The sequence below is a fragment of the Hemicordylus capensis genome, chromosome 4 (assembly GCF_027244095.1).
Source record: "Hemicordylus capensis ecotype Gifberg chromosome 4, rHemCap1.1.pri, whole genome shotgun sequence".
NCBI lineage: Eukaryota > Metazoa > Chordata > Lepidosauria > Squamata > Cordylidae > Hemicordylus > Hemicordylus capensis.
In genome coordinates, this window is record NC_069660.1 from 29,168,967 (window position 1) to 29,196,101 (window position 27,135).

Consider the following 27,135-nt stretch of genomic DNA (forward strand, 5'->3'; position numbering starts at 1 on the left):
GACCCATCTTCCCAAAGACTGCAGTCCACACGCAAAAAAATAAACCCGCAGCTGAAGCGCCACGCAGACACCGGCCGGCCCAGAGAGGCCCTGCAGGGAAAGCAACAATCACGAGAGGGCCAGAACTCGTAATGCGTGCTCTCACATTCACACAGTTGTGCAGTACTAACCTTAATCATACGCATTCCTAATTAATGAATAATGGATAATAAAAATAATCTTAATCTTTGTTATCCGCCCCATCACAAATTGTTCCCTGGGCGGCTTGCAACACACACTAAGGCATGAGATAAAAACATTTCTACGCTCCCCCTACGCACACTTTCGCCACGTCTGTGCCTGAATGAAAGCAGGTGTATTATCAACTCTGCCGAGGGGGGCTTTCTTGTTAGCCTGATGCATTTTGGGTTAAGTTTTGCTTTTGACCGGACGAGGATTGCAGCGGAGGCGGCTCCCGGGCGTAGCTAGGAAGCCAGCCTCTCCTTGGCCCGAGTCCTGTCTCTTCCCACCGAGCCGAGCACCGCCTCATTCCTAACAAATCCAAACGCCTCCGAAGAAGGCGACTCGCCCTGCCGAGCGTATCTATTCCCTGAACGAAATATTTTCACCTAAAAATCGCAGCCGGCCGCGAGACGTTTCTGTCGGGCGAGCCGCCTGCTCTGGGTCCTTTCCCCCGCCCCTCCTCCTCCATCTTCTTCCCCCTCCCACCCCTGCTGCTGCTTCTTCTTTCCTGCGCCCTCCCGCCCCGCCTCCTGCCTGCCCGCTCCCGGAGCCGCTTTTCGCCGCCGCAGTTCACTTCCCGCGTTGAGGTGACGTGGGCGGCAGGGAGGCTGGCCTCGCAGCGACAGCGGCGCAAGATGGCGGCCACCACGGGCTCGGGTGAGCGGGGACCGGGTAGCCGAGGCCAGCCGGGCCCGTGGAACGGCGCGCGGCTAAGGAGCCGACCCGCGGCGGGGCGTCAGGGAGCCGGGCTGCGGGGCAGCAGAGGCTCGCCTCCCCCGGGGGCGCGGGAAGGCGGCCCTGTGGCGGGGGCTCTCCGGCTGGGTGTGTCTTGGGCCTGAGGAGTGGCGGCTGGTGCCGCTTGCGGGGTGCCAGGGGTGCGGGTGGAGGACGTGGGGAGGGAGGGGAAGCCCTAGCGGGCCCACGGCTGGCGGAGAGAGAGTCGGGGGGCGGGGTGGGGGTTCTCTGGAGGGCCAAGTCGGCCCTTCCTTCTTCCCGAGGAGTAATGGGGGGGGGATTAGGTTGGCATCTGGGGGGAGAGCGAGGTTCTGTATTGACCTTAGTAGTTTGATGGAGCCTCCATGTTCAGAGGCAGTACACCTCGGGAGACCAGAAACTGCCAGCAGACAACGAGAGAGAGAGCTGTTGCCTTCTTCTGGCTGGCTTGTGTGATCTTTTAGCTGGGTGTTGCCTTCTTGCTGGGTGTGACTTCTGGGGTGCTGTTTAGAGAATGGGTGGGCAGGAAGGGAGCAGATATGGGTGGTGTTGTGGGGCTTTAGGAGGGGAGGAGTTTCGTTGTTGTTGTTATACCCTATACTTCTTCCAAAATGCCATTCTTATCTCCGGAGATGTAGCCTAATGGTTAAGGGACTAGTAGTGAAACAGGAAGTTTCTGGTGCAGCTCTTGCCTCTGCCACACACACGCTAGAGGGACCTAGGCAAGCTGCTGGCTTTCGGCTCTGTGCCCTTCCATCACCCACTGCTAAGTGTTAATAATAAAATTCCTCCTTATAGAGCTGCTGCAAGGCTCACTAAAATAATGTGTGAATGGAAGCATTTGGGGTGCTAAAGCACTATATAAATGATAAGTCGGGGAGCTGTGTAGAGTGTCATAGCTGAATGGGGATATTCACATTCAGTACTTCATTCATTACTGGTACTTGCTGAGGTTTTTGGGAGATGGTGAAGTCTTTGGGTAGGTGTGAGTGTCAGTAAGAAGATGCTGCAAAGGTTGCAATAATAATTGGAATCTCTCGGTGGAGGATAGCAGTTCTCTGGTGTTCAGTGTTGTGAAAAGAATGGATGGGTATCCAGTTTGTTAACAGATAGCGTGGTCTGGGAGATGCAAGTTTAGGCTCCACTTGTGATATGAACGTGATAAAAAAACTAAATTTGAAAATTAAAAGTCTTAGTTCCATAATTTTTAGAGGATGCTTAGGTGGGTTAGAGAAAGGTGTTATCACCGCCCCCCGCAAAGTGTTGAGCTGCATAAGGAATAGTTGTATTAGACTGGTGATAAAATGTTCCTTAGGGTTCTCTAGAGATATCATTGCTCTGAATATGTTTTTAGATCAGAAGGTGTTGTGGAGCTGAGTTTTCTCAGTTGGAGTCTCCAGAAGTAAACTTCTTTCAAATACCCCTTCTTAATGGGCAGTCTGGCACATTGAAAATGGTGCTGTAGCTCATTGGGCAAAGCATCTGCTTTGCATGCAGAGGGTCCCAGGCATCTCCAGGTAGGACGGTGTAAAGACTCCTGCCTGAAACCTTGGAGAACTGCTGCCAGTCAGTGTAGACAGTACTGAGCTTGAGGAACAATGGTCTGACTCAATATAAGCCATGTTCCTATACTCTCACCTTTAAAGGCATGTTGTAGGTGCCCTGAGAGGAAGACAGGAATGTTTTTTGATAGAAGAAGGGTATCTGTCTTTGAGGTGAAGCATTTCTTTGTGTGGGAGTGAGAGAATGATAGCAATAGCAATAGCACTTACATTTATATACCGCTCTATAGCCGGAGCTCTCTAAGTGGTTTACAATGATTTAGCATATTGCCCCCAACATTCTGGGTACTCATTTTACCGACCTCGGAAGGATGGAAGGCTGAGTCAACCTTGAGCCCCTGGTCAGGATTGAACTTGTAACCTTCTGGTTACAGGGCGGCAGTTTCACCACTGCGCCACCAGGGGCTCTAGGAGAGAGTTTGGTGTCAGGAGAGAGTTTGGTGTCAGGAGCTTGCTTTGGATAAAATGTAAGGGTAAGGATAGTTATGGTTTTGAAGGAGGGGGCTAAATGTGGACTGGAATCTCTCAGGGTGTACATAGGATTTCATGTTAAATAATACAAATGGTGGGTAGGGCTGTAGCTCAGAGGTAGAGCATCTGCTTTGCATGCCAGCAGCCCAGGCATCTGCAGGTAGGGCTGGGAACACTTCTGCCTGAAACCTTGGAGAGCTGCCAGTCAGCGTAGAGAGGAGAGCTGGTCTTGTGGTAGCAAGCATGACTTGTCCCCTTAGCTAAGCACCTCCTGGTTGCATATGAAAGGGAGACTAGAAGTGTGAGCACTGTAAGATATTCCCCTCAGGGGTTGGAACCACTCTCGGAAGAGCATCTAGGTTCAAATTTCCCTCCCTGACATCTCCAAGATAAGGCTGAGTGAGATTCCTGCCTGTAACCTTAGAGAAGCCGCTGCCAGTCTGTGTAGACCAGTGTTACTCAACGTTTTTGGAGTCATGGACTGGTACATTCTTTGTGTGCAGTTTCCCGGACCAGTAGTTAGTAAAAGGGTTGCCCCCACCTCACCCCCAGGCACCCCCCCCCCAAACAATTTCAAGCCGGGGTGTGTGCGCTGCCATCAGACGCTCTCTAGAGCTCATTTCTAGGCAGGCATCCCTTGCTGCTGGGATTACACTCATTTAGCTTCTTCAAAATCAACATTATCCCAGCAGCGAGTGCTGCCTGCCTAGAAATGAGCTATGGAGAGTTCCCTGCAGCAGAGGCCCTCACTGGTACGAAATTGTTTTTTTGGCGGGGGTGGGGGGGCGGGATTAATTCCTCATGGACCAGCACAGACCAGCATTCAACTCCTCATGGACTGGCACCGGTCCATGGACCGACGGTTGAGAAACACTGGTGTAGACAATACGGAGCTAGATAGCCCTATGGTCTAACTCAGTATTGCAGCTTCCTATGTTACTGTGTTCCTATAATAGTATTGAGCTAGGTGGCCCAATGATCTGACTTGATACAAGGCAGCTTCCTATGTGCTCCTAATAAAGGACTGTGGAGTGCAGCATATCTGCCCCAGAGTCTGTTTAACCAAGGGTAATAAGGGGTGCTGTGACATCCTCCAAATAACATCCTTTATCCACAGTGTTAACAAAAGAGACTTGAAAGTTTGTAGTGCTGGATTGGAAGAGGAGGAAGCATGTTTTAGGGTTGGAAGTCTGAAATGACACATCTCTAGAGGGAGGAACAAATTATGGGTTCTTGGAATAGAGGACATGCTTCATGAAGGAGTGATGGTGAGTCCTTCGAACATAAAGTTGGAAAGGAATAATGTATTTTCTGTACTTGAGTGTAAGATTTGCTGCTAATTCTTTTTTCTCCTTGCCTCACCTTGCTTCTCAGTTTCTGCTGCATTTTGTTTTTCAATTAATATTTATTCTTTGCACAGCACTTCAAGAAACTAAGTGCAGTTGACAGTATTCTTGGTTTGTAGGACTGCTCTTTGGGGGCACAATGGTTATTTTCATAGAATTGTAGATAGAAATAAGAGAATGACAGCATTTCATATAATGCTGATATGAGCACTTTCTCATCCCTTTGGAGTCCAAGCAGACATGAGCACTTCTCCTGACCTGAACAGAGTCTAGAATTGCCTTTTATTGTGTCTGTGCTGAATGGAGAGATGGGAGAGTTCTGGCATCTTGGCTACTGGATTATGGAGGTAGAGTGGTATATTTCTTTTAAGGAGGCTTAATTATTTATCCCATATGTATCCTGTACTGTAATGCCCAAGATAACATTTAACTCTCTTTAAAGGCAGCTTCGTTATGTTAGCACCTAACAAAATGCCACAGTGGGGGTTGTTTGTTTTTAGTCATGAAATCAAGTTTCTTCTTAGAGTTTACCCCAAAGAGGGCTTAGACACATTTATGGAGGACAGGTCTATCAATGGCTACTAGTCTGGTGGCTGTGGGCCACCTCCAGCCTTAGAGGCACGATGCCGCTCAATACCAGTTGCAGGGGAGCAACAACAGGAGAGATGGCATGCTCTCACCTCTTGCCTGTGGGCTCCCCAGAGGCATCTGGTGGGCCACTGTGTGAAACAGGATGTTGGACTAGATGGGCCTTGGGCCTGATCCAGCAGGGCTGTTCTTAGGTTCTTATAATGATATATTCATAATCCCTCCTCCCTGCTTTTAACTTAGATCTGATCGAGACATTTTGATCATCTGTTAGGCCAGGCCTTGGCAAATTTTATTTTGATCTAGGAGTCAGCCTAAAACTTTAGAAGCCAAACAATGGACACTTGACAAAATTACCAGACTTTAATGGACATTGTGGATCGGGGGGGGTGGTGGTAAATGGGCTTCTCTTTATCCTCTTTACAAGTAACATACATAGAACAGAAACAGGACTGCCTGGGGCAAATCAAGGTTTTATTAAGCAACTCTGTCTCTGAATATTCTAGTTCAGGTATCCATGTGCAGAGGAAATGCCATGCTAGGTTGCACAGTCCTATAGTGATTTATTTCTCCCACCTGTATCCCACCCCTCTTCTATAAATCTCAGGATGGTACACATGGGGGCTATCCCATCTTATCCTCACAACCACTCTGTGAGGTAGGTTAGGCTGAATGTGTGTGACTGGCCAAAGGTCACCCAGTGATGTTCAGAGCTCTACTCCCTTGTAGTAGATTTCTCCCTGTGACACTAACACTACATCACATGGTTTCTTGATGATGATGATGATGATGATGATCATTGTAACTTTTAGCTGTTCCATAACAAATTGTTGTCTAGGCAGCTCACAATAAAATATCTGTTTGTCAAGCCTCTTTGACAAGTTCTTGCTGTCAGATTGAAAGTCGTGTTTTTCATAAAATCATGCATATTAATAACTAAAACCTCTTTACTCTTAAATTGAGACAATCACCAAAGCCCATTTCCTTTCTCAGCGCTAGCATCTTCTACCTAGTCTGTTCAGGATGGGTCTGTGAAGGTGGTTTTACTTTCAAGTCCTGTCTTAGAAGATTAGCACTGAGGCATATTTTGAACCTAAGGTTAAAAGTATTCTTCACAGGAAATAATTCTTGAATAAGGAAATGAAAAATAACCCAATTGTAATTGTGCAGTTTTTAGTGTCAGTCTTCCTTTATTTTTTTTTATTTTTTTGAGGTTTGAGCGGAAGTAGGGTTAACAATACTTGTAAGATGTCTGCTACCTATTACTCTTGCTTGAGGCCTGCATTTGAGAGAGAGAGAGAGAACGCTCCTGTTCCTGCTACAAATATGTTCTGTCCTAACAGCAGAACTTGAAAACCTGGCAGCCTAGTTCTCAGCACTTGCACTAGCATATTGGTCTGTGCTCTTGATGTACTGCAGTTTCAGTGCCAACATAACCACATTTTATGTCGGTGCGCTGGTGGTGTGGTTAGTACATTCTCTCAAACACTTAACATGCTGTTTGAAGGAAGTCCTGGGATTGGACTCTTTGTGTAAAATATGATGCTAACATGGGACCTCCTTTCATCTTGTCAGGCCTAGAGTCCCTTAATCCTACGCAGCTGCTGACTTTGCGGTTTTGAATTGCCTGGAAGAACAATGCAAATGACTTTTCACTTTCCCCCCTCTGGGTGACTTTGAGAGTATTCACAGAGAGATTCTATAAGAAAAACCATGCTACCACTTCTCAAGGAAACAAGGTTTTGGTTTTGGTGAGTGGCTTCCATATGGCAGGGTTAGCCAGAATGTACTGACCACTGTACATTCAGATCATCTTGCTAGACCCCTGAGCAGTGTTCCCTCTAACAGGGATTCCCAGATGTTGTTGACTACAACTCCCAGAATCCACAGCTGAAATGGCTTTTGTTTGGGGATGATGGGAGTTGTAGTCAACAACATCTGGGAATCCCTGTTAGAGAGAACACTGCCCCGAGACGTGTCGGTTGTGCCTGCCTTTCCAGTACTGTTACAAAACGGATATTGTGGCTTTTCATAGTAATGAGTATACCTTTCTGTTTTGATCCCAGAAAGACACATGTACCTTAACAGTGCTACATATATCACTTGCAGGCTTCTAATTGAGACTAAGTAATGCAGGTTGGGCTTGAAGTGTAGGGGCATGGCTTGCAGTAAGAGTTTGGGCAGTTGTTAATAAGTTTGGTAATAAAGTTCCACAAATATACTGTGAACTTCTGTGATAATTTGAGTCAGGGAGTGACTGCGCAATTGTTCTTTGGCATACTGAACTTTTTGTTTTGCTTTCTCTCACTATTTTATTCCCTGTTTAATGCAAACATCACTTCAGGAATAACAAGTGGAAGGAGATGCAAAAAGAAACAAAGTGAGGGTTGTTGCTGCTGCTCTGACAATGATAAGTGTATGCCCTGAAGTAGCAGCAGGCAATATGGGACATCCCATGAAGCTGCCTCATACCAAGTTAGGCCATTGGGTCCCTCAAGCCCAGCATGACCTACTGTAACTAGTAGCAGTTCTCCAGGGCCTCAGGCAAAGTGTCTCCCAACCCTTCTACCTGAAATCCTTTTTACAGGAGATGTTGGGGAGTACACCTGAGACCAGCTGCATGCAAAGCAGATGTTCTGCTCTTAAGTCGATTTTGATCTGCCAGTTTTGGATGGGGTCACACTTCCCCAGAAGTAACAGCTACGCAGTCTGGGAGTGCTTCTGGATCCAAACCTCTCCCTGGCATCCCAGGTTGAGGCCAGAGATGCTTTCTATCAGCTTTGGTTGATACACCAGCTGTCTATTTCTTGGGATACATGACCTCAGAACAATGGTATATATGCAGCAGCCAGATTGGCCTCTGGGTAATCTTGGAGAGACCGTATTATTCTTGTATTGAAAGAGCTACACTGGCTGCTGAGAAGTTTCTGGGCAAAATACAGTTTATATTGTATAAATACATTTATATCATACAGTTATATTGTATTGTATAAATACTGGTTATAACCTATAAAGTCTTAAACAGCTTAGGCCCAAGATATTTAAGAGAATGTCTTCTCCATGAGCCCAACTGCCATTTGAGATCATCTGGAGAGCTTCATTTGCACTTGCCACTGGCCACTCTGGTGGCTACTCAGGCTTTTGAATGTGCTCCCTTCTGAAATAAGAGCCTCCCCATCTCTGACAACTTTTAAAAAGGCAGTTAAGACACATCTGTTTGCCTGGCTTTTAATTAGACTCAGAGTTTGTAATGGTTTTTAACACAGTGTTAAATTTTAAATTATTTTAACATTTTAATTTTGTATTAATTTATATTGTTGTAAACTGCCCAGAGACATAGGTTTTGGGTAGTATATGTTAAATAAATAAATAAGTCTTGCCACTGAACTATGGCTTCTTAGCAATGGAAGCATGCACAGGTAGAGGACAATCATTGCTACTTTCTGCTTGCAGATTTCCTCATTCTCTTTCTGCTTCTTGGCATGGAAGCAAAACTAGACTCAAGGCTGCAAGTGGTGGAGGAGCCCAACAGGCAAGTACAGCTACAGCAGGCTCAATAAAAGAGTGTTGCTATTTTCCATGAAGAGATCTGCTGCTGAAGAGATCTGCTGCTTCATACAGCAGGTTGGGGAACCCCTCCAGATTGCTCCTTCAAGCAGAAGCTGAAGGGGACAAGAATCCTTGGTATTAACTGTTAAAGTTAGTAAAAGTTTAATGAGAGTACTGAGTTTCCTGTAATGAAAAGGCGAAAGGCAACGTGGAACCCAAATCAGGGACAGCACTCTTTTTGACATGCAGACTACTTCAAGTGTTTCCTGTGTCCCCTGAGACATATCCTGACAAAAGAATAGATGGTACAGGCATTCCTTTAGTTCTAGTGAACATTATGTCTTTTTTAACTGCCAGAGGTTTAATTTTTATGTCTTTTTGAGGGGATTCTTAACATGTAGAACCCCGCCCCCCCACTAATTCCCCAAATGGCTTTGGACAACAAATTAACATTTTTCCAAACATGAACTATCACTTGTGCATATTTTATAGCTTCATATGCCTCCTTTCAATAAATAATTTCCAGGGTGGTTCATAGAAACAGTGAGCAACAATAGACGTAGCAGAATAAAATAGTAAAAGTAGACATTCAGCCATTGTTTAACAGTGAACAAGTTTGGGATGCCTAGAGAGCTTTTCAAATAGGCCTTAGATATTGCAAGATTTTTTTTTTTTTTGCTGCCCTGCTAAAGAAAATGCTTATAGTTTTAGAAAAACCCAATTTATGAGAGACTAGCATGATTTTTGTTTGAATTTGAATTTCCCGGATTGCTTTAGAATTCTAACATTGAGCATTTGAGCATTTCTATATAGCAAAGGACAGAACACATTAAACATGTTCATTACAGTTGACAAGATTTAGGTGCCTAAGCATAATAGTATCAAGATAATCCAGTTTTAAACAACACTAATCCTTGTTCCCTTAAGAGAATTGAGACTTGAAAATTCATCTTTAAAAAATTCAGAGGTACAGTCTGTCATGTCATGGCAGGACATCTCATTACTATGCCATAACATGATAAAGGAATAATCATATCCTTGTAGAACTTGGTCTACGGGCTGATTCACACAACAAGAACTCACACAGCGATCTTGAGGGAAGTGAATGCACATTATAGTTGCATCTTTGCTAAGTGGTAGTGTGTCTCATACTTTCTCTGTGCAGGGGGAGCATGCTCTCTTCCCTGACCCATCTGAGCATATGATGCAGTGATCACATATTTTCAACACATGTCCACCTTTAAGTGTGTGTGCTTTCTCTGACTTCTGCATGTAGTTCTTGCAGAATCCTTCAACCTTTGTCCAGCTGACTTGTTCAGAATGTTTTCAATTCTAAAAGTGAAGTTCTAGACCATTGGCTCTCAGCTGGGAAAATGGTATAGTAGCTGGGTTATGATTGGGTTGTCTCAGAGGCATCAGTCCTTTCTTCAGTTTTTATTGAAGCAGGTGGGTGGGGGAGGAAAATAAAAGCAAGTTGGACTTTGTAGAGCTGATATTGCATAGTTGCAAATAGAATGAGCTCTAAATTAGATTGTCCCCTGTCCAAGTCTCACCTCTGCCATGAAGTAGGTGGTCTTAGGCAAGCCGCTCCTTCTCCATTTCAATAAGGTATGATCATGCTTACCTTAAAGGTCTGTACTAAGGACTATATTGGGGTAATGTATGTGAAGCATTTGGCACACTCAAATTGCTGTATTATTATTTATTGAGGTTAAAGTGCGTCTCATGTTGTAGGTTGAGTTAAAGTTGGATCCTGGGTTTGAAAAGGCTGAAGAGCACTGCTCTAGAGGATTGTCTTGAAAGTCTTAGGCTATCTTTTTTGAAAAATAAAGGGAAATAAAAATAAGAACCACCCAGCTATGCTGCACTCTTTCAGAAAGAGGTTTTCTTGTTGTCTGTTGTAAATAAGACGTTTGAAATCGGGACTTGGTTAAAGTAAAAACAGTAAATTGTAAATTCTGGTATAAAATCATAGTGAGACCTCCATAGCTGGATGGATGCACCAGTTTGGATTTCTTTGCTACTTTAGATTCATACTAGTAGTTTGTATGATAGATTAATGTTTTAATTAAGCTATGGAGAGTAAGCAATTACATTAAACACTAGGTGCTTTTTCTAGGTTTTAAGATCTCTAATCCTGTATCTCAGACTGGCTTGAGACCACAGAGGTACAAAGTAAGTTGATAGTGTTTTATTTCTTGTTGAGAATTGAAGTTTCAGTGAAACATGTAGAAACCTGGTAAAGCTACCATCAATCCAAACCAAATGCAGGTGGGCAAACCTATTCAGTCTCTGGCCCATGTGGCTACCATCTAATATGAAGAAAAGTTATTTCTTCTGTCATTTTCAGGCTGACTTAGTTTTGAGCCCTGCCATTTTCATATGTGTCTAATGACCCTTGCGGATATGGCTTTGTGTGAGCTTGCTGCAGTATTTGAGACATGATGGCTTGTCATCAGGTGCTCACACTGGACTTTATTTATTTATTTATTTATTTATTTAACATATTTTTATACCACCCAAAACGTACGTCTCTGGTGAGCCCGCCCTTCCACTGCCCCCCACCCCCCACAAATTCACTGCCCTTCTCCTGAGCTGGGAGAGAATCAGTGATAGGACTTGCTGTTTCCTGATGCTCAGCACAACAGGGACAGTGAGGGCTTGCCTCTGTAGTCATGCTGACCCTTGAAGGCACCTAGAATGCCTTTGAAGTGTAACATGAGAGCTTAGGCAGCACCCCTCCCCTTCCTCTTGTGAAGAGAGCAGGCTCACTGGCAGCAGATCTGGGCTGGCTACCAAGGCCAGCCAAAATCCTGTGGAGCCCTGCTTATGCTGCATTACTTGTCTCTCTGCATCCAAGGACTAGATAAAGCCAAATCCAGAGTGCTCCTCGGCAGCTCTGTGTCTCTGCCAGCCCACTGCTCTCAAGGCTGTCTGGTGCTTGCTTATTGTGCAGCCTGGTTTCTCAAGGTGAAGAAACTAGCTGTTGTGCAAAGGGTACTGCTAGGAGAAGTAGTGTGGGGGCACGACACCCAGCCTTGGCACTCATCAGGAACTTGAAGGCTAGTTACAGGACTGTGTGTGTCCAGCTCCTAAAATCCCACAGCTACCTGAGTACGGCACTCTGGGGATTTTGGAACTGCAGCTGGGTTCCTGCCAGCCTCCTTAACATGAAACTCAGGTGGGAGATTTGCACATCTCACAGCTGAGCTTTGGACTTGGGAGGCAGTCAGAGAGCAGCCAGTGGCAGACTTGTGGGGAGCTGGAGAGGCAAAGAGGTCTCTGCTCATCTTCCTCCCTTCTGTATTATGTGGGGGTGGGGGACACCCCAACTCCTCTTTCACCACTTGAGCAGCTGTTAGACTCAGTCCAAAATGAAGAGAGTGATAGTAACTGTTATGTGTATGTTTGAAGAGGAGGAGGATATCTTTAATTTCACTTTCAGGCTGCAGTGAGAAAACATTGCTCCTTCCCTACTGGGAACTTGTGGTGAGCCTTGGGCATGTCATTTTTCTTCTTGTTGTAAATACATGTGAACCTAAAATTTCTTGCTTTGGGGCAAGAAATTTGCTTTGGCCTCATATGACTCATTGCAGGTTAGTACAATATACCAGGGCTGCACAACTTCCAGGTGTTGTGGGACTACAACTCCCATCATCCCTAGCCACACTGGCCAATATTTGGGAATGATGGGGGTTGTAGTCCAACAGCTGGAGGGCTGAAGTTGTGGAGCCCTGCCGTATAACATATTTCAGGGGTTCCCAACCTGTGGTGCTCTAGATGTTGTGGAACTGTGACTCGCATCATCCCCAACTACAACATATTGTGGCTGGGGAAGATGGGTGGTAGTTCAGCAACATCTGGAGTGCCAGAGGTTGGGAACTCCCGCCCTATTATATAAGGTTTCACTGATACGAATACGATGGCAACGAGTACTTATATACCACTTTTCAACAAAAGTTCCCAAAGCGGTTTACATATAAAATAAATAAACAAATAGGCTCCCTGTCCCCAAAGGGCTCACAATCCATGCTTTGCTGGGGACAGATAGGGCCAGTTACTCTCCCCCTGCTAAATAAAGAGAACCACCACTTTTAAAATGTGCCTCTTTGCTCAGTTAGCAAGTACTTCTTGGGATTCGGGATTGCTTTGTTGGAGACAACTTTGTATTCTGAGGTCTTGATTAGTGTTTTTAAAATTCAATAGAAGTATGTGTCTATATGACCATTATATAGCAGTGACCTCTTGAAGGTGATTGGAACAGCATGTTCAATACAGCCATTAACTTGGATTTGGCATTTATTAATTGTAGATATTTTTATTGTAGATATTACTATCAGCAGTCGGGACATTTTCCATACGTTGGTAGTTTGGATTTTTTGAAAATTTAAATCTTTATAAGCATCCCTTGATCCATGTGTTAGAACATGCCTTGAAGCACTAGCTTGTTCAAGAAAAAGTAATGAGAGCTTCTGTTGCTGTTGAATGTGGAGGAGCAACTGGGTAAATGACCAGTCAGTTGTTTGACAGGAAGGCGGTAATGACAGAGAGAGCAGATTCAGGAAGCATGTCACTGTATAAATTATCTTGTCAAGCACTCCTTGCAGCCTTGAATTTTGGAACAGCTTCAATTCTAGGACTGCTGTGGCAAAAAAAATTCAGAAACCAATACAGGTGCAACAAATAACATCCAACATTTTTTTAAAAAAAATGCATCAGACATATCACAAAATAAAATCATAAGCACCTGTTGAAGCAAAAGCATATTATCTGCCTCCTAAAGGACCACCTTAAGTGGCACTGTGGGGAAATGCTTGACTAACAAGCAGAAGGTTGCCGGTTAGAATTCCCACTGGTACTATATTGGGCAGCAGCGATATAGGAAGATGCTGAAAGGCATCATCTCATACTGCGCGAGAGGAGGCAATGGGAAACCCCTCCTGTCTTCTACCAAAGAAAACCACCGGGCTCTGTGGGCTCCAGGAGTCGAAATCGACTTGACGGCACACTTTACCTTTACCTTTAAAGGAGCATCAGGTCCACCCTGGCAGGCCTCCTCATTAAGTGAATTTCATAACACACTAGTAGTTTTAATAGTTTGATTGTTTTTAATAGTTTTAATGTTTTAAATTTTAAATTGTTGTAATGTTTTAACCTTCTTTTTTAAAAAATTGTATTGTGAACTGCCCAGAGCCTTGCATTTTGGGTGATAGATAGATAGATAGATAGATGCTACTTCTCCTACAGATTTTAATGGGCAAGGTGGTTTGTATGAGAGAAAGTGTTCCTTCACTTATGATAGACCCAGAACCCATAAGCACTATTGGTAATAGCCAGCCTCTTAAATTGTGCCTGGAAGTAAACAGGTGGCCAGTTTAGCTAGCACAATGCAACACCCTTTCAGAAGATGTCCCGTGTGATCTTGTACTAGTAGCTAGTAACTTCCAAAGTCTTCCAGGCTAGCTTTTTATAGCACATGTTACTGTAATTGATGCTAGAGCTGTCACGGGGCATTGATGTTGATTGTTTACTCTCCTGGAAAAGGTTGCAGCTGGCATGTTGTATTCAACTGAAGACACAAGACTTTGTTATAGGAGTAGATGTAGTCTTAGCTATAACTTTAGAGCCCCAAATCCATGAATCTATACAGCTAACATTTTGTCATAGCTTAACCAATTCACTCTGAGAGTTATAGCAGGTCTAAACTGACCTGAGCTTTTATACTTGGCTCATATAATAGCCCTGCAGAAGCCTGCAGCATTGGGAGAGATCACCTGCTTCCTAGACAGCCCCCAGGGTGAGAGACTGGTGTGGGCTCTCTGCTTGTTGCTGTTGCTGCTGCTGTGTTGGAACATCTGCCTGCAGGAGTGGAGGGAGAAGGCGAGTCCACCTGCCAGCCCCCTGCCTGACCTGCAGAATTGTGGCCTTTGGCAGTGGCTGCTTTGCAGGATCAGGGCCAGGACTGAGTCAGCAGTTCTTGCTACCAGCTGACCAGAGGGGCTCTCTCTGGCCCTATATAGGAACGCTGCCTGTGGCGGCGGGGTCGCCACCGAAGGGGTGACACAAAAGGGGGTTGCCCCTTTGGGGGAGCCGCTTCGGGAGACAGCGGGGGTGAGGGCCAGGCCTCTTGGCCCAGGTATATTTTATGTGGCAGGCATTTAATAATGAGGCTTCTGTTTTAATTAGTCCTGGTTGAGGGTTTTTTAGAATGTGTCTGGGCTTACCTGGAGATGGGGAGGCAGGGGGCGTGTCCACTGATGGTGGGGCAGCCATCCCGATGGTGGTGGGAAACTGAAGAAGTAACGTTGGCAGGTCAATGGGTCGTTACAGGGGAAGGGGACATAGATATCTAATAGCTGTTTCTCCTTCTGGTTGTCCTGCCAGCTCTTTGACATTGGGGAGCAGTGCCAACCACCCTTGGAACCTCACCTTGCTCCTCTGTAATGCCAGGTCGGTCCGGAACAAATCAGAAACCATCCATGATTTGATTCTGGATAAAGGTGCCGACCTGGTATGTATTACAGAGACCTGGTTGGGGGAGGCTGGGGGCCCAGTGTGGTCCCAGCTTCTCCCTCCAGGGTACTCTGTTGAGGAGCAGGTGAGGGACTGCGGGCGGGGAGGTGGAGTGGCTGTGGTCTATAAGAATATCTCCCTTACCAGGATCCCTGTTAGAGTGTCTGACCATATTGAATGTGTGTATTTAAGTTTGGGGACCAGGGATAGACTGGGACTTCGGTTGGTGTACCAATCACCCTGCTGCTCAACAGAGTCCCTAACTGAGCTGACGGACTTGGCCTTGGGTCTGGTGTTGGAGTCTCCCAGGCTTGTGGTGCTGGGGGACTTCAATGTTAACTTCAGGACCAATTTGTCCGAGACAGCTCAGGAGTTCATAGCGGCCATGACGACTATGGGCCTATCTCAGGTGGTCTCGGGACCGATGCACATTGCAGGTCACATGCTTGATTTGGTCTTTCACTCTGATCAGGGTGGTGTTCCGTGGGTGGGGAATCCTGTGATTTCCCCATTGTCATGGACAGACCACCATCTGGTTAAGGTTGGACTCACAGTCACACCCCACCTTTGCAGGTTTCCCCATTGTCATGGACAGACCACCATCTGGTTAAGGTTGGACTCACAGTCACACACCACCTTTGCAGGGGTGAGGAACCTATTAGGATAGTCCACCCAAGAAGGTTATTGGATCCTATAGGATTTCAAGAAGCCTTGGAGGGATTTAGTGTTGGCTCTGTCGGTGATCCTGTTGATGCCCTGGTGGAGAATTAGAACAGCAAACTCACCAGGGCGTTAGCCATGATCACTTCTAAGCGTCCTCTCTGACCCGCTTCAAAACTGGCCCCTTGGTATACGGAAGAACTACGGGGGCTGAAGCGGCGAGGTAGATGACTGGAGCACAGGTGGAGAAAAACTCGGCTTGAATCCGACAGATTGCAACATAGAGCTCATTTGAAGACCTATTCTCAGGTGATACGTGCAGCAAAGAAGCTATTCATTTCTGCCTGTATTAAATCCGCAAGTTCACGTCCAGGGTTGTGAGGGGGCTAGTATGTGCTCCTCCTCCCTTGAATCGGAATCTGGAACCATCTACCACCTGCTGTGATGTGTTTAATGAATTCTTTGTGGACAAAATCTCTCGTATTCGGGCCGACTTAGATTCCATCTCCACAATTACTTCAGTGTCTGATGTGGAGGTGTCCAGCGACTCCTCTTATGTGGTTAGGTTGGATCAGTTCCAGTTTGTGACTCCTGAGGATGTGGACAAGCTGATTGGAATGGTGCGGCCCACCAACTGTCCTCTTGACCCTTGCCCGACATGGCTTGTTCGATCTAGCAAGGAGGTTGTTGTAGAAGGCCTGGTAGAGATCATAAATGCATCTCTGAGGGAAGGTAGGATGCCTCCTAGTCTTAAGGAGGCAATTATTAGACCGCTTCTAAAGAAGCCTACCTTAGGGGAAGAGAGCTGGTCTTGTGGTAGCAAGCATGACTTGTCCCCTTAAGCTAAGCAGGGTCTACCCTGGTTGCATATGAAAGGGAGACTAGAAGTGTAAGCACTGTAAGATATTCACCTTAGGGGATGGAGCCTCTCTGGGAAGAGCATCTAGGCTCCAAGTTCCTTCCCTGGCATCTCCAAGATAGGGCTGAGAGAGATTCCTGTCTGCAACCTTGGAGAAGCCGCTGCCAGTCTGTGCAGAAAATACTGAGCGAGATGGACCAAGGGTCTGACTCAGTATATGGCAGCTTCCTATGTTCCTATGTTACCATGGATCCCTCGGAGCTGAGTAACTACAGGCCTGTCTCCAACCTTCCATGGCTGGGCAAGGTAATTGAGAGGGTGGTGGCCTCCCAGCTCCAGACAGTCTTGGAGGAAACGGATTATCTAGACCCATTTCAAACTGGCTTCCGGGCTGGCTATGGGGTAGAGACTGCCTTGGTTGGCCTGATGGATGATCTCCAACTGGGAATTGACAGAGGAAGTGTGACTCTGTTGGTCCTTCTGGACCTCTTGGCGGCTTTCGATACTATCGACCATAGTATCCTTCTGGAGCGTCTGAGGGGGTTGGCGGTGGGAGGCACTGCTCTGCAGTGGTTCTGCTTCTAATTCTCGGGTAGGTTCCAGATGGTGTCAATTGGAGACTGTTGTTCTTCAAAATCTGAACTTTTGTATGGTGTCCCTCAGGTCTCCATATTGCCTCCGATGTTCTTTAACATCTACATGAAACCGCTGGGAGAGATCATCAGGAGATTTGGTGCTGGGTGTTATCAGTATGCTGATGACACCCAAATCTATTTCTCCATATCGGCATCATCGGGAGAGGGCATAATCCCCCTAAATGCCTGTCTGGAGGCAGTAATGGGCTGGATGAGGGATAACAAACTGAGACTGAATCCAGATAAGACGGAGGTACTCATTGTGCGGGGTCGAAACTCGAGAGACGATTTTGATCTGCCTGTTCTGGATGGGATCACACTTCCCCAGAAGGAACAGGTACGCATTCTAGGGGTGCTTCTGAATCCAAGTCTCTCCCTGGTGTCCCAGGTTGAGGCAGTGGCCAGAGGTGCCTTCTATCAGCTTCGTCTGATACGCCAGCTGCACCCATTTCTTGAGACAGACGACCTCAAAACAGTGGTACATTTGCTGGTAACCTCCAGACTGGATTACTGCAATGCGCTCTATGTGGGACTGACCTTGTATGTAGTCTGGAAACTACAGTTGGTCCAGAATGCGGCAGCCAGACTGGTCTCTGCTTCATCTAGGAGAGACCATATTACTCCCGTATTGAAGGAGTTACACTGGCTGCCAATATGTTTCCGGGCAAAATACAAGGTGCTGGTCATAACCTATAAAGCCCTAAACAGCTTGGGCGCTGGGTATTTAAGAGAACGTCTTCTTCGTCATGAGCCCCACCACCCATTGAGATCATCAGGAGAGGTGCGTCTTCTTTTGCCACCAGCTCATCTGGTGGCTACTCAGGGATGGGCCTTCTCTGTGGCTGCCTCAAGGCTTTGGAATGTGCTCCCTAGTGAAATAAGAGCCTCCCCATCTTTGACAACTTTTAAAAAGTCTCTAAAGACACATCTGTTCAACCAGGCTTTTAACTGATATTGTTTTAATTGTTTTAATGTTGTTTTTAGAATATTGTTTTTAAAATTGCTTTTAAATTGCTGTGTTTTAAGTTTTGTTTTTAACGAAAGTTTTATCTTTTTATCTGGTTGTGAACCGCCCAGAGAAGTAAGTTTTGGGCGGTATAAAAATATGTTAAATAAAATAAATAAATAAATTATTATAATATAATATACTTATACAGTTTCTATTGGGATTTACTGTCTCTTATTTGTGTGCTTAGTTTGTAGTATAGTTTATAATGTTAGAGAGTGTTATTTGGCAAAACTTGTGTTACTTACTACTTTAATCCCTTTTAGACTAACTCAAATATGTTTATATTACAGTGAGTTCCAATGTTACGGTTTTGGCTAGATATCTTTCTGTTATAAGAAACATTGGCAACTAATCTGGAATAAACTCGTATACATGTATTTTGAGACCTTTTAGTTTGTTTTGCTGAAGTCCTCTGGGAAGCTTTATTGTACATTGCTTTGAGCATATTCTTAGTGGAAATGCAGCTCTATACATTTAATTAATAATAGTCTGATACCAGATATGTGCTTTTCCTCACAATGCTTGTTAGACATATACGGGTTAAATGTTTGACACATATGCCAAGGTATTAGTGTAGGCAGGCTCCCAGTATAGCATCTGGTACTGTCTATTACATGGAGGAAGATGCAGAGCAAAATTGGTAATTGTCCCAGCTGAGTAAGCTGCTCATACGAGTCCTTCTGAAATATTCACAAGGTGACTTGGAAACCTGTGTAATCTGCCTTTTCCCACAGTTTTGATTCTACAGATTTGAATGTAAATGGGTGCCATGCTTTGAACTTGATTCCTGTCATAGACAGGTGTTCAACTAAAATATTTCTGAGGGCTACATTTTTCATTTTCTTTAACTTTAAGAGGACTGCAACAAGAAAACAACATTTTTGTTACAGCTCGGTAATAGATTTGGAAACCTCACTGGATTCTCCCTGCTACTGCACACACACACACCCAGTTCTCTGTTAGTGCTCCATGATCACCTTCCCACCCTTACATTTTCTCTTCTCACTGTACCACCACAGATTGCTCTAGGCTTCCAATTCTGTATCTCCCTTTTCCTTCCCCTGTCAGAGACAACAGCACACAAGGCCTCTTCTCTCCCAGCAACTGTACAGTAATTTAAGGAAGTCTGATGCAGCAGACCATGTGACCGCAGTGGCCGGTTGCCACAGACTGGGGAAAAACTGGTGCCAACTCCACCATGAACCTTTGAACCCAAGGAGAGGAGGAATGATGCAGACAAAGGCATTATCGAATCCTCGCTCTTGATTTGTTTGGGTGGGTGAGTGGGCCTGATCTGTTCTTACAAAGTAGTCAGAGAGTGAGGCTCACAAATAATAGGTACTTAAGATTTTAAAGGAGGCCCACAATTGGCCAAGTTTTGATTGTATGACAGCAGTCTCTTAGACTGCTGATGAAATATGGTGGTAATATGCTCTCATATATATTTGGAGTTTTAGAAGGGTTCACTTTTTCTCCACACACTTCTTCAGTATTTGTGTAAAATCTATATAAGGGCAAATTGGGATATCCCCTGCTAACTGGGCAAAGGGGCGCCTTTTTAATGTAGTGATTCTTTATTTAGCAGGGGGAGAGTAACTGGCCCTATTCACCCCCAGCACAGTACTTCCAGTGACCGTTGCTAGTGTCTGTCTTATGTTTCTTTTTAGATTGTGAGCCCTTTGGGGACAGGTAGCCATCTTATTTCTTATTTCTGTGTAAACCGCTTTGGAAACTTTTGTTGAAAAGCAGTATATAATTTGTTGTTGTTGTTCTGCATGAGCGAACCTTGAATACAGATTGCTTCTTACCTGTTTTAAGAGGTGTCTTCTGGTTTTCCGCTAGCATTGTTAACATGGAACTTGGGTGGGAAGCTTGTACATTTCACAGAGCAGCTGAGCTTTGAGCTTTGAGCTGAGGAGCTGTCGGAGAACCAGCCAGTTGCAGACTTGGGGCAGAGAGAGAGCAGGTCTTTGCCCATTTCCTTCCCTTCTGTATTTTGGTGGGGGTTGGTGGTGGGGGAGGACACCCTACCTCTTCCTTCACCTCTTGTGTAGCTGTCAGACTCTCACTCCAGATTAAAAAGTATGATAGGTGTACATTGCTGTTCATGTTACTGATTGATTTACACACCACCTTTCAGGTTAAAAATGCCAGTCTTGGTGCCCAGTCTTATTTTGCTACCAGATGCTCTCATTTCAAATCTTATTTCTGATTTGTTTTTTAAGGAGTAAAAGTTCCTCGTAATTTTCGACTGTTGGAAGAACTTGAAGAAGGTCAGAAAGGAGTAGGAGATGGGACAGTTAGCTGGGGTCTTGAAGATGACGAAGATATGACACTTACAAGATGGACAGGCATGATTATTGGGCCTCCAAGAGTAAGCATTGGTTTACAGAGCAGTGGTTTAAACTCTTGGTTTCCTTATAAAGTATATTTTTCATAGATATTTCTGTCTGGTCCAATTCCAACATCACACGGATGCAGGATTAAATTTTGACTTCACCTGCCGTGTTTCAGCCTCAGGAGTACATGCTCTCCCCTGTCATGCCCACACGCAAGTCTGAAGAATCCTACTTCAGATTGTGGTTAGAAACTTCCAGGGTCAGTTGCACCAATTCTTTGGAATTCTCTTCCCCTTCAGATTCGTCTAGCCCCCTCTTTACCAGTCTTACTGAAGACCTTTCTTTTCCGCCGGGCATTTGCCCTGTAGTTTACTTTATTTCCTTTCCGTTATCTATTTTAGTTTGCTATTTTTAGTGTAATGTTACCTTGTTACCTTATTTACATGTCATTGTACACTGCCTGGAGTCTTTGGAGTGGGCGGCATATTAAATGCTTCAAACAAACAAACAATAAAGATGTCCAGACCAGTGGATCCTGGCTTAGTCTAACCTAAGTGCTTGAAATAAGCCATGATCTGAACCCAAGATGTGAAAATGTGTTCAGGTTGTGATTTATTCAAGCACCTTGGCTAGAATAAACCAGGATCAGTTGGTTAAACGGTCACGACTAATCCTGGCTTGTTTCTAAACATAATCTGAAGTAAAAAATTTCCTACTCGTGGGAAGTGTGGGAACTGGTAGTGTGGTCCCAAGGTTGAGAAATGGTGGGCAAAGCCAAGGTTAAATCTTGGCTCCATGTGATGTCTGAACTGGCAATGAGTGTGGTAGCATTCATTGTTTTCTTGCTTGCATTTTTGTATAAGTGGTGGTTGTCTAGTGTGAGCTATATAGCGCAGCATACTCTGCAAGGGTTTTGTGCAATATTGGCAGAAAATTAGTTCTAACCATGTTTGTCCCCGGTCTATGCTGCGTGATGTAACAATATTTGAGCTGCTCATTGGTTTAGCAGTAAATTCATTGCTAAGACCTAATAAATATTGGCATTCAGAAAATTTCTGAGCTACTGAGACCCAACTACCAATTTGTACTCAGCCCATCTCACATATTGGCTCCATAGTGCTGCACCCCAGGGTTGCTGCAGATTTCAAAGTAAGCTGTGGTGCTGTGCTGAAGCAGTGAATGCGAAAGCAGCATTTCCTCAGGTTTCCCCCTTGTCACAGATGGGGAAACCTGTGGAAATACAGCTTCTGCATCTGCTGTTTCAGTGTTTGTTTTGAAGTCTGCAGCAGCCCAGGGGCACAGCATCACAGAACCATAATGCAGTGCATCACATCAGCCCAGCATCTCCAGAATTTCAGCATGTCTCTCTAGAGCTAACTATACACAAGTAAAATACCTAGCGCTTTGATACAATTTCTAAATCTGCAGCTACTGTAGCTCATAGGAACTGGCTAGGCCAAGTTTCATGCTTACCCAAACAGTTATTTAGTAAAATGCTGTATTAACTAGATAATTTATGCTCCCCGTAACAGTTGGTATACTTCAATCATAAATAGGGATTTATTATGTAGGAGGTGTTAGACTGAGTTCATACAATCTGAGATGACTTGTGCGCTCTCTCTTGTTTTAAAACCAATTTATTGCAATATAGCCTTATGCTGATAGAAACATTTGTTCACTACCATGCACATGATGTGTACATACACAGCCATATAATATACCTACATCAGAGTTGCAGGACAAACATGGTACGTGCATAGGGAGTTGCCTGGGCCACTTGCCTTTTCAGCCTCCATTCTCAGGATGATAAAATAGCATATCCAACAGTCTTCTCTTTTGGTTGCTTATTTTGCCATCACTTAACTTGGTTGCAAAATTGCAAGACTTTCCCTAATAATGTTTTGGTAGTTCCATAGAATCTACCAGTTGGAAGGGAGCTGGAGGCCTTCTAGTCTGTCCCCCTACTGTGTGCAAGAAACTGCTACGACATCCCTGGCAGATGGCTATCCAATTCTCTGTCTGAAGACCTCTAATAGTGCAGCAGGAAATGACTTGACTAGCAAGCCAGAGGTTGCCGGTTTGAATCCCCGCTGGTATGTTTCCCAGGCTATGGGAAACACCTATATTGGACAGCGGTGATACAGGAAGATGCTGAAAAGCATCATCTCATACTGCATGGGAGATGGCAATGGTGAAAACCAAGTACAACCACAGGGCTCTGTGGTTGCCAGGAGTCGACACCAACTCGACGGCACACTTTACCTTTAGAGAAGGAGAACCCACCATTGTATGAGGAAGACTAGTTCATTGTTGTAAAGTTCTTGTCATTTGGAAACTCTTCCTAATATCCAGCCTAAATGTGCTTCCTTATAAGAGCAACCCATTGGTTGCAGTACTGCCCTCACTTTTTTAAGTTCCTCTGGTATCTAGGTAAACTTCATTGTCTTTGGGATTTGTCCTCATCTTGACCTGGTTACTATTTAATCCTGGGATTCTGCATTGGGCATAAATAATCAAAGTATGCAAAGATCTATCCTGCTTTGTGTGGAATGAGGGGAGGAGGAGATTAATTGTTCAGACAAAAAACCAACAAAATCCCAAAACCTTTGTCCACTCTTTTCCAAAGTAATAATAGACTAGCTGCTTACAGATTGCCTATATAGGAGCCATATGTAAACCTGTCAGAGCTCTTGAGAGAAAGATGAGGATGCAGATAAAACAATTTGAATTTGCAAGCCAATAGTTTGCATTCAAGGTACTTCTAATGCTCTTACATACCTGTTTTGACTTTTGTTGTGGTCACCTGGAGAACTTGAGTCTGCATTTGTTCCCTGGTACATAAAACGTGGCTTGGTTCCAAGGATCCTGCTTCATGGGTGGAAGGCATTCCACTTGGGGGTGTTGGTCTCACAGATTCTTTCTCCATTAGTTCCCAAACTGGTTCTAAATGTACATGGTACATTTCCACCATATGTTGTGGGAGGAGCTACAGGGGATTGCAAATGTGGGAAAATCAATGCCACTTCCTTATGTGAGAAGTGCCTTCCACGTCTGCAGTGGGTTCTTTTGAATTTAAGCCATGATTTGGTGGAGTGCCAACTTGCAGCTCCTCCCTAATCCTCCCACATCTCCACCTCTTCATGTGATGTCGACTGGCCATCACAAAAGCGGGCAAAGTTTGGTTCAGAAGTGAGTGGGGCTTTGCATGGTGGCTATACTAGATTGGTCAAAGAGAGGAAAGCTGCCCGTTACTTTGAGAGAAATTACACATTTAGCAGTTCAATTTAAATTGCATGCCAATAAATTGAGTGTGAATGTGAGAATATGTAAGTTTCTTAATATGAAACTGACCTCTCTGTAGATAACCTGAGTATCGTCATCTTTCAATAATTGATCACCTGACATATTTTTCTTTTCCAGACAATTTACGAAAACAGAATATACAGCCTTAAAATAGAATGTGGGCCTAAATATCCGGAAGCACCTCCATTTGTAAGATTTGTAACAAAAATTAATATGAATGGAGTAAATAGTTCTAATGGAGTGGTAAGTTCTCCCTTCCTTCCTCCTTATACTAGTTTTACTAGTACAACTAATGTGGTAGTTTTTAGGAGATGATATAATGAATCTCATATGAATTTAAATATATAGCTGGCATTTTTAAATATTCTCTGCAACATTTGTAACTGTAAACCAAAAAAGCTTTTGGTTTACATATATATTTTTTAGGTTTGTCAGCTATTGAAATGTTTTAGTTTATCATCCACCTTTTAACTTATCTATGTATATAATACACTAAGGTCGTACGTGGCAAGCCCCACACAGTGCTTTACCAAACAGAGGGAACAGAACAGAAGCACTGTGGTGATTGGGCAGTGGAGATTCCATATTCAGAGAGGGAAAAGGAGCGGGTAGGGGACGAATGAGTGAGCAAGCGGCGGGGAGGGAGCAGGTGGGGAGGGGGGGGTGAGTGAGAGTGGGTGGCTGATATTGAGCAATAAAGCGGGCTGTGGCGAGGGGCTAGGAGAGCAACAAAGTCCTAGCACACAGATGATCTGTGCGGGTTTAAGGTAGTCTAATTTAAATAAGTTTTCATATAATCTAAACTTCACCATAGGTCTCTTTAGAGGTAGTACAGAATTTATGGTTGAATAAATAAAAGGTACTATTCTACCAAAGAAAACCACAGGGCTCTGTGGGCGTCAGGAGTCGAAATCAACTTGACGACACACTTTACCTTACTTATAGTAAGAAAAGCTGTCTTTACTTATTTTTCTTTATTCTCTATTACAGTAACACACCAAAAACAAAATAGCCTCAACAAATGAATATGCCTTTTTAACTTTCAGTCCCAGCAATTAAAATTGGCCTTCATGGGTTAATCAAATATTTAGTCGACCAGTTTCCTGATTAAACTGATTCAAGGTTGTGGCCTTGATCCAACAACACTACTTTCGGTGAGCCCCTTTAGGGCTTGGGCATGCCTAGTTAGATTTTTGATTTTTATTCTTTAAAAACAAGGCACCATGTGCCATGTCACAGAGTACTTTTTGAAAATCCTAAAACTACATATTTTAGCTCTTTAGATCCTGATCCTAGTATTATTTTTTTCCAGTGAAGAGAGAGAAAAAATACAAAATTTTTGAGATTGGTTTTTCTGTGGTTTTCTGTTTGTTTCTAGGTGGATCCCAGAGCCATATCAGTCCTAGCAAAATGGCAGAATTCTTATAGTATCAAAGGTGTTCTGCAAGAGCTCCGGCGTCTATTGATGTCTAAAGAAAATATGAAACTCCCTCAACCACCTGAAGGACAATGTTACAGTAATTAATGGAAACAAACAGGAAAAAAAAATCATGCCCCTTCATTCAATTTAAGCTCTCTTCATTTCCACAGTAGTAAATTTTCTAGATGCATCTTGTAGACCTCCAAGTACTGGAAAGGAAGTTCCCATGCAAAGGAAAGTCTATCTTGAGATACCGTAAATGATACTAATTTTTTTCCCCCATTTGAAAATAAGTTGTGCTATAACAAATAATGCTGTCATGTGTAACCACTGTCCACGTAGTTCAACTTCTGGTATCAAGGAAAGTTTATTTAAATTTATTACTGTCAAGACCAGTGTGGCACATTGAACTCAACTGTGAAAAAGCATAAAGCATACATCACATAATCGCATTGCTGTGTGTTTGGCCTGGGTTTATATCCCCCCACCCACCCCACTTTCCTGTCTGTCTGTGTCTGTCTGTTTGCAATAGAGTTGATGCTCAGGGCTATTTATTAGAGTAGACATGAAGGGTGCAATCCACTGCGAAGTTCTCCTGCACAGGTCCCTTGATAATAATTGGGACTCTGCAAGAACATATTTGTGCTCTTACATAGCTCTTGCTCATTGCAATAGGGTTTGTTCAAGAGAACTTGCCAATGGATTTGTGCCCAAAGGTTTCAATTCCCAGTTCTAAGCTGGATTGTATGGACTACTAGTGGGATGTGTTGGTATCCTCAGTCATCCCTCCCTTTGTGCAGGCTCTAGTGAAATGCTGAATGTCTCTGGGGTTGGTTTTTGTTCTCTGTTTTTAAATAATGCCCTAGTAATTTCGGGGCAGGCTCTTCTTTCACCCCATAACCTTTTGCTAAGGCATTGATTGTATTTCTGCACCACCCCTTCCCCAATAATGTGGGCCTTGGGATGAGAGATCTGGGACTCTTTCAGTCTTCCCTCTCTCCTTTCTGTCATAGTTGGGGTGCTGCTTTCTATTACCCCTTTCTGTGATGCTTTCCTTTATCCCTGGCCAAAAGAGGTAAGTAACTGGCAAACTGCCTCATGCTTGTCAACTTTTTTTTTTGTCTGTCTGTTTTGGCTCTGGATTGAGTCTTCACCAGCCTGGGAAAACAAGAGTGTCTGTTTTGCTCGCAAGCATCCTTCCCTTTCTGCCCTGTGGTGCTGCTTCCACACCGCCAAGCTGACCATGGCTGATGTCATTAGATAGGCTTTTGATTTGGTGAAAAGAGCAGTAATTTACCAGGATTGCTTAAGCCTGCTAAGACTGGCCAAATGCGATCGCAGAAAGATCTCTCTATAGACATCTTGAAATCAAACACTCCAGCTCTCCCAGCTGAAAGCCACTACCTCCGCTTGAGCGCCATGTTAGCCATTTCTCGGTATGTGTAACTTTTGGCCCTGTGACAGCCTGCCAACATAGCGAAGAAGCTGACTCTGGAGAGGAGATTCTGTTGGAGAGAGGAGGACTTCATCAAGAATGGGGTGGCAATGCCACATGTTGTGGGGTTAGGGACCCCGACTGGCAGTGCTTCCTGGCAAATCACTTCCTTTTCGGACTTCTTGTTTTGGACCACTGACTGCTGAAATGTGGATGCAAGCTTAAATGCAAACAATCTAGTGTGTCCTCAAGTTTTATGAAATAAAAATTCAGTGTTTGTGTAAAAAAAAAAAAGTCACATTTAAAAGCAGCGGCTATCAAGTCAATGAATAATTGATGTTTCCATTAACTTTTGAGGAAAATATTAGTTGTAAGGATTTAACATCCTCTGTAATTAAAAATTTAACATAACAGTATTCCATAAGCAGCCTTTTTATTGTATCAGACCATTGCCTGATTTTAATATAATAAAAAGTGTGCATTAATATTACTATGCTGTGTTTATGTATT

The 27,135-nt window shown here is 44.2% G+C and overlaps 1 protein-coding gene across 3 annotated transcripts; it reads left to right on the forward strand.

Moving 5' to 3' along the window:
• Positions 1-606: 606 nt before the first annotated feature.
• UBE2V1 (ubiquitin conjugating enzyme E2 V1) lies at positions 607-27,115 on the forward strand. 3 transcript variants are annotated; one of them, XM_053246229.1, is made up of 4 exons: positions 607-879; positions 20,354-20,502; positions 23,888-24,013; positions 25,149-27,115. In XM_053246229.1, exons 1-4 carry the CDS (start codon positions 858-860, stop codon positions 25,293-25,295), a joined length of 444 nt encoding a protein of 147 aa, XP_053102204.1. In that variant the 5' UTR covers positions 607-857; the 3' UTR covers positions 25,296-27,115. The 3 variants fall into 3 exon arrangements, with proteins under 3 accessions (XP_053102204.1, XP_053102202.1, XP_053102203.1); XM_053246227.1 differs by lacking the exon at positions 607-879 and adding an exon at positions 4,088-4,237; XM_053246228.1 differs by lacking the exon at positions 607-879 and adding an exon at positions 8,375-8,435.
• The last annotated feature ends 20 nt before the right edge of the window (positions 27,116-27,135 follow it).

What these genes read in the sequence shown, in the direction of transcription:
- UBE2V1 (XM_053246229.1), top strand. Translation starts at nt 858, where the DNA reads ATGGCGGCCACCACGGGCTCGG. An exon ending in GGCGGCCACCACGGGCTCGG is followed by an intron (nt 880 to 20,353) that starts GTGAGCGGGGAC and finishes TTGTTTTTTAAG; the next exon opens with GAGTAAAAGTTCCTCGTAAT. An exon ending in TGATTATTGGGCCTCCAAGA is followed by an intron (nt 20,503 to 23,887) that starts GTAAGCATTGGT and finishes TTTCTTTTCCAG; the next exon opens with ACAATTTACGAAAACAGAAT.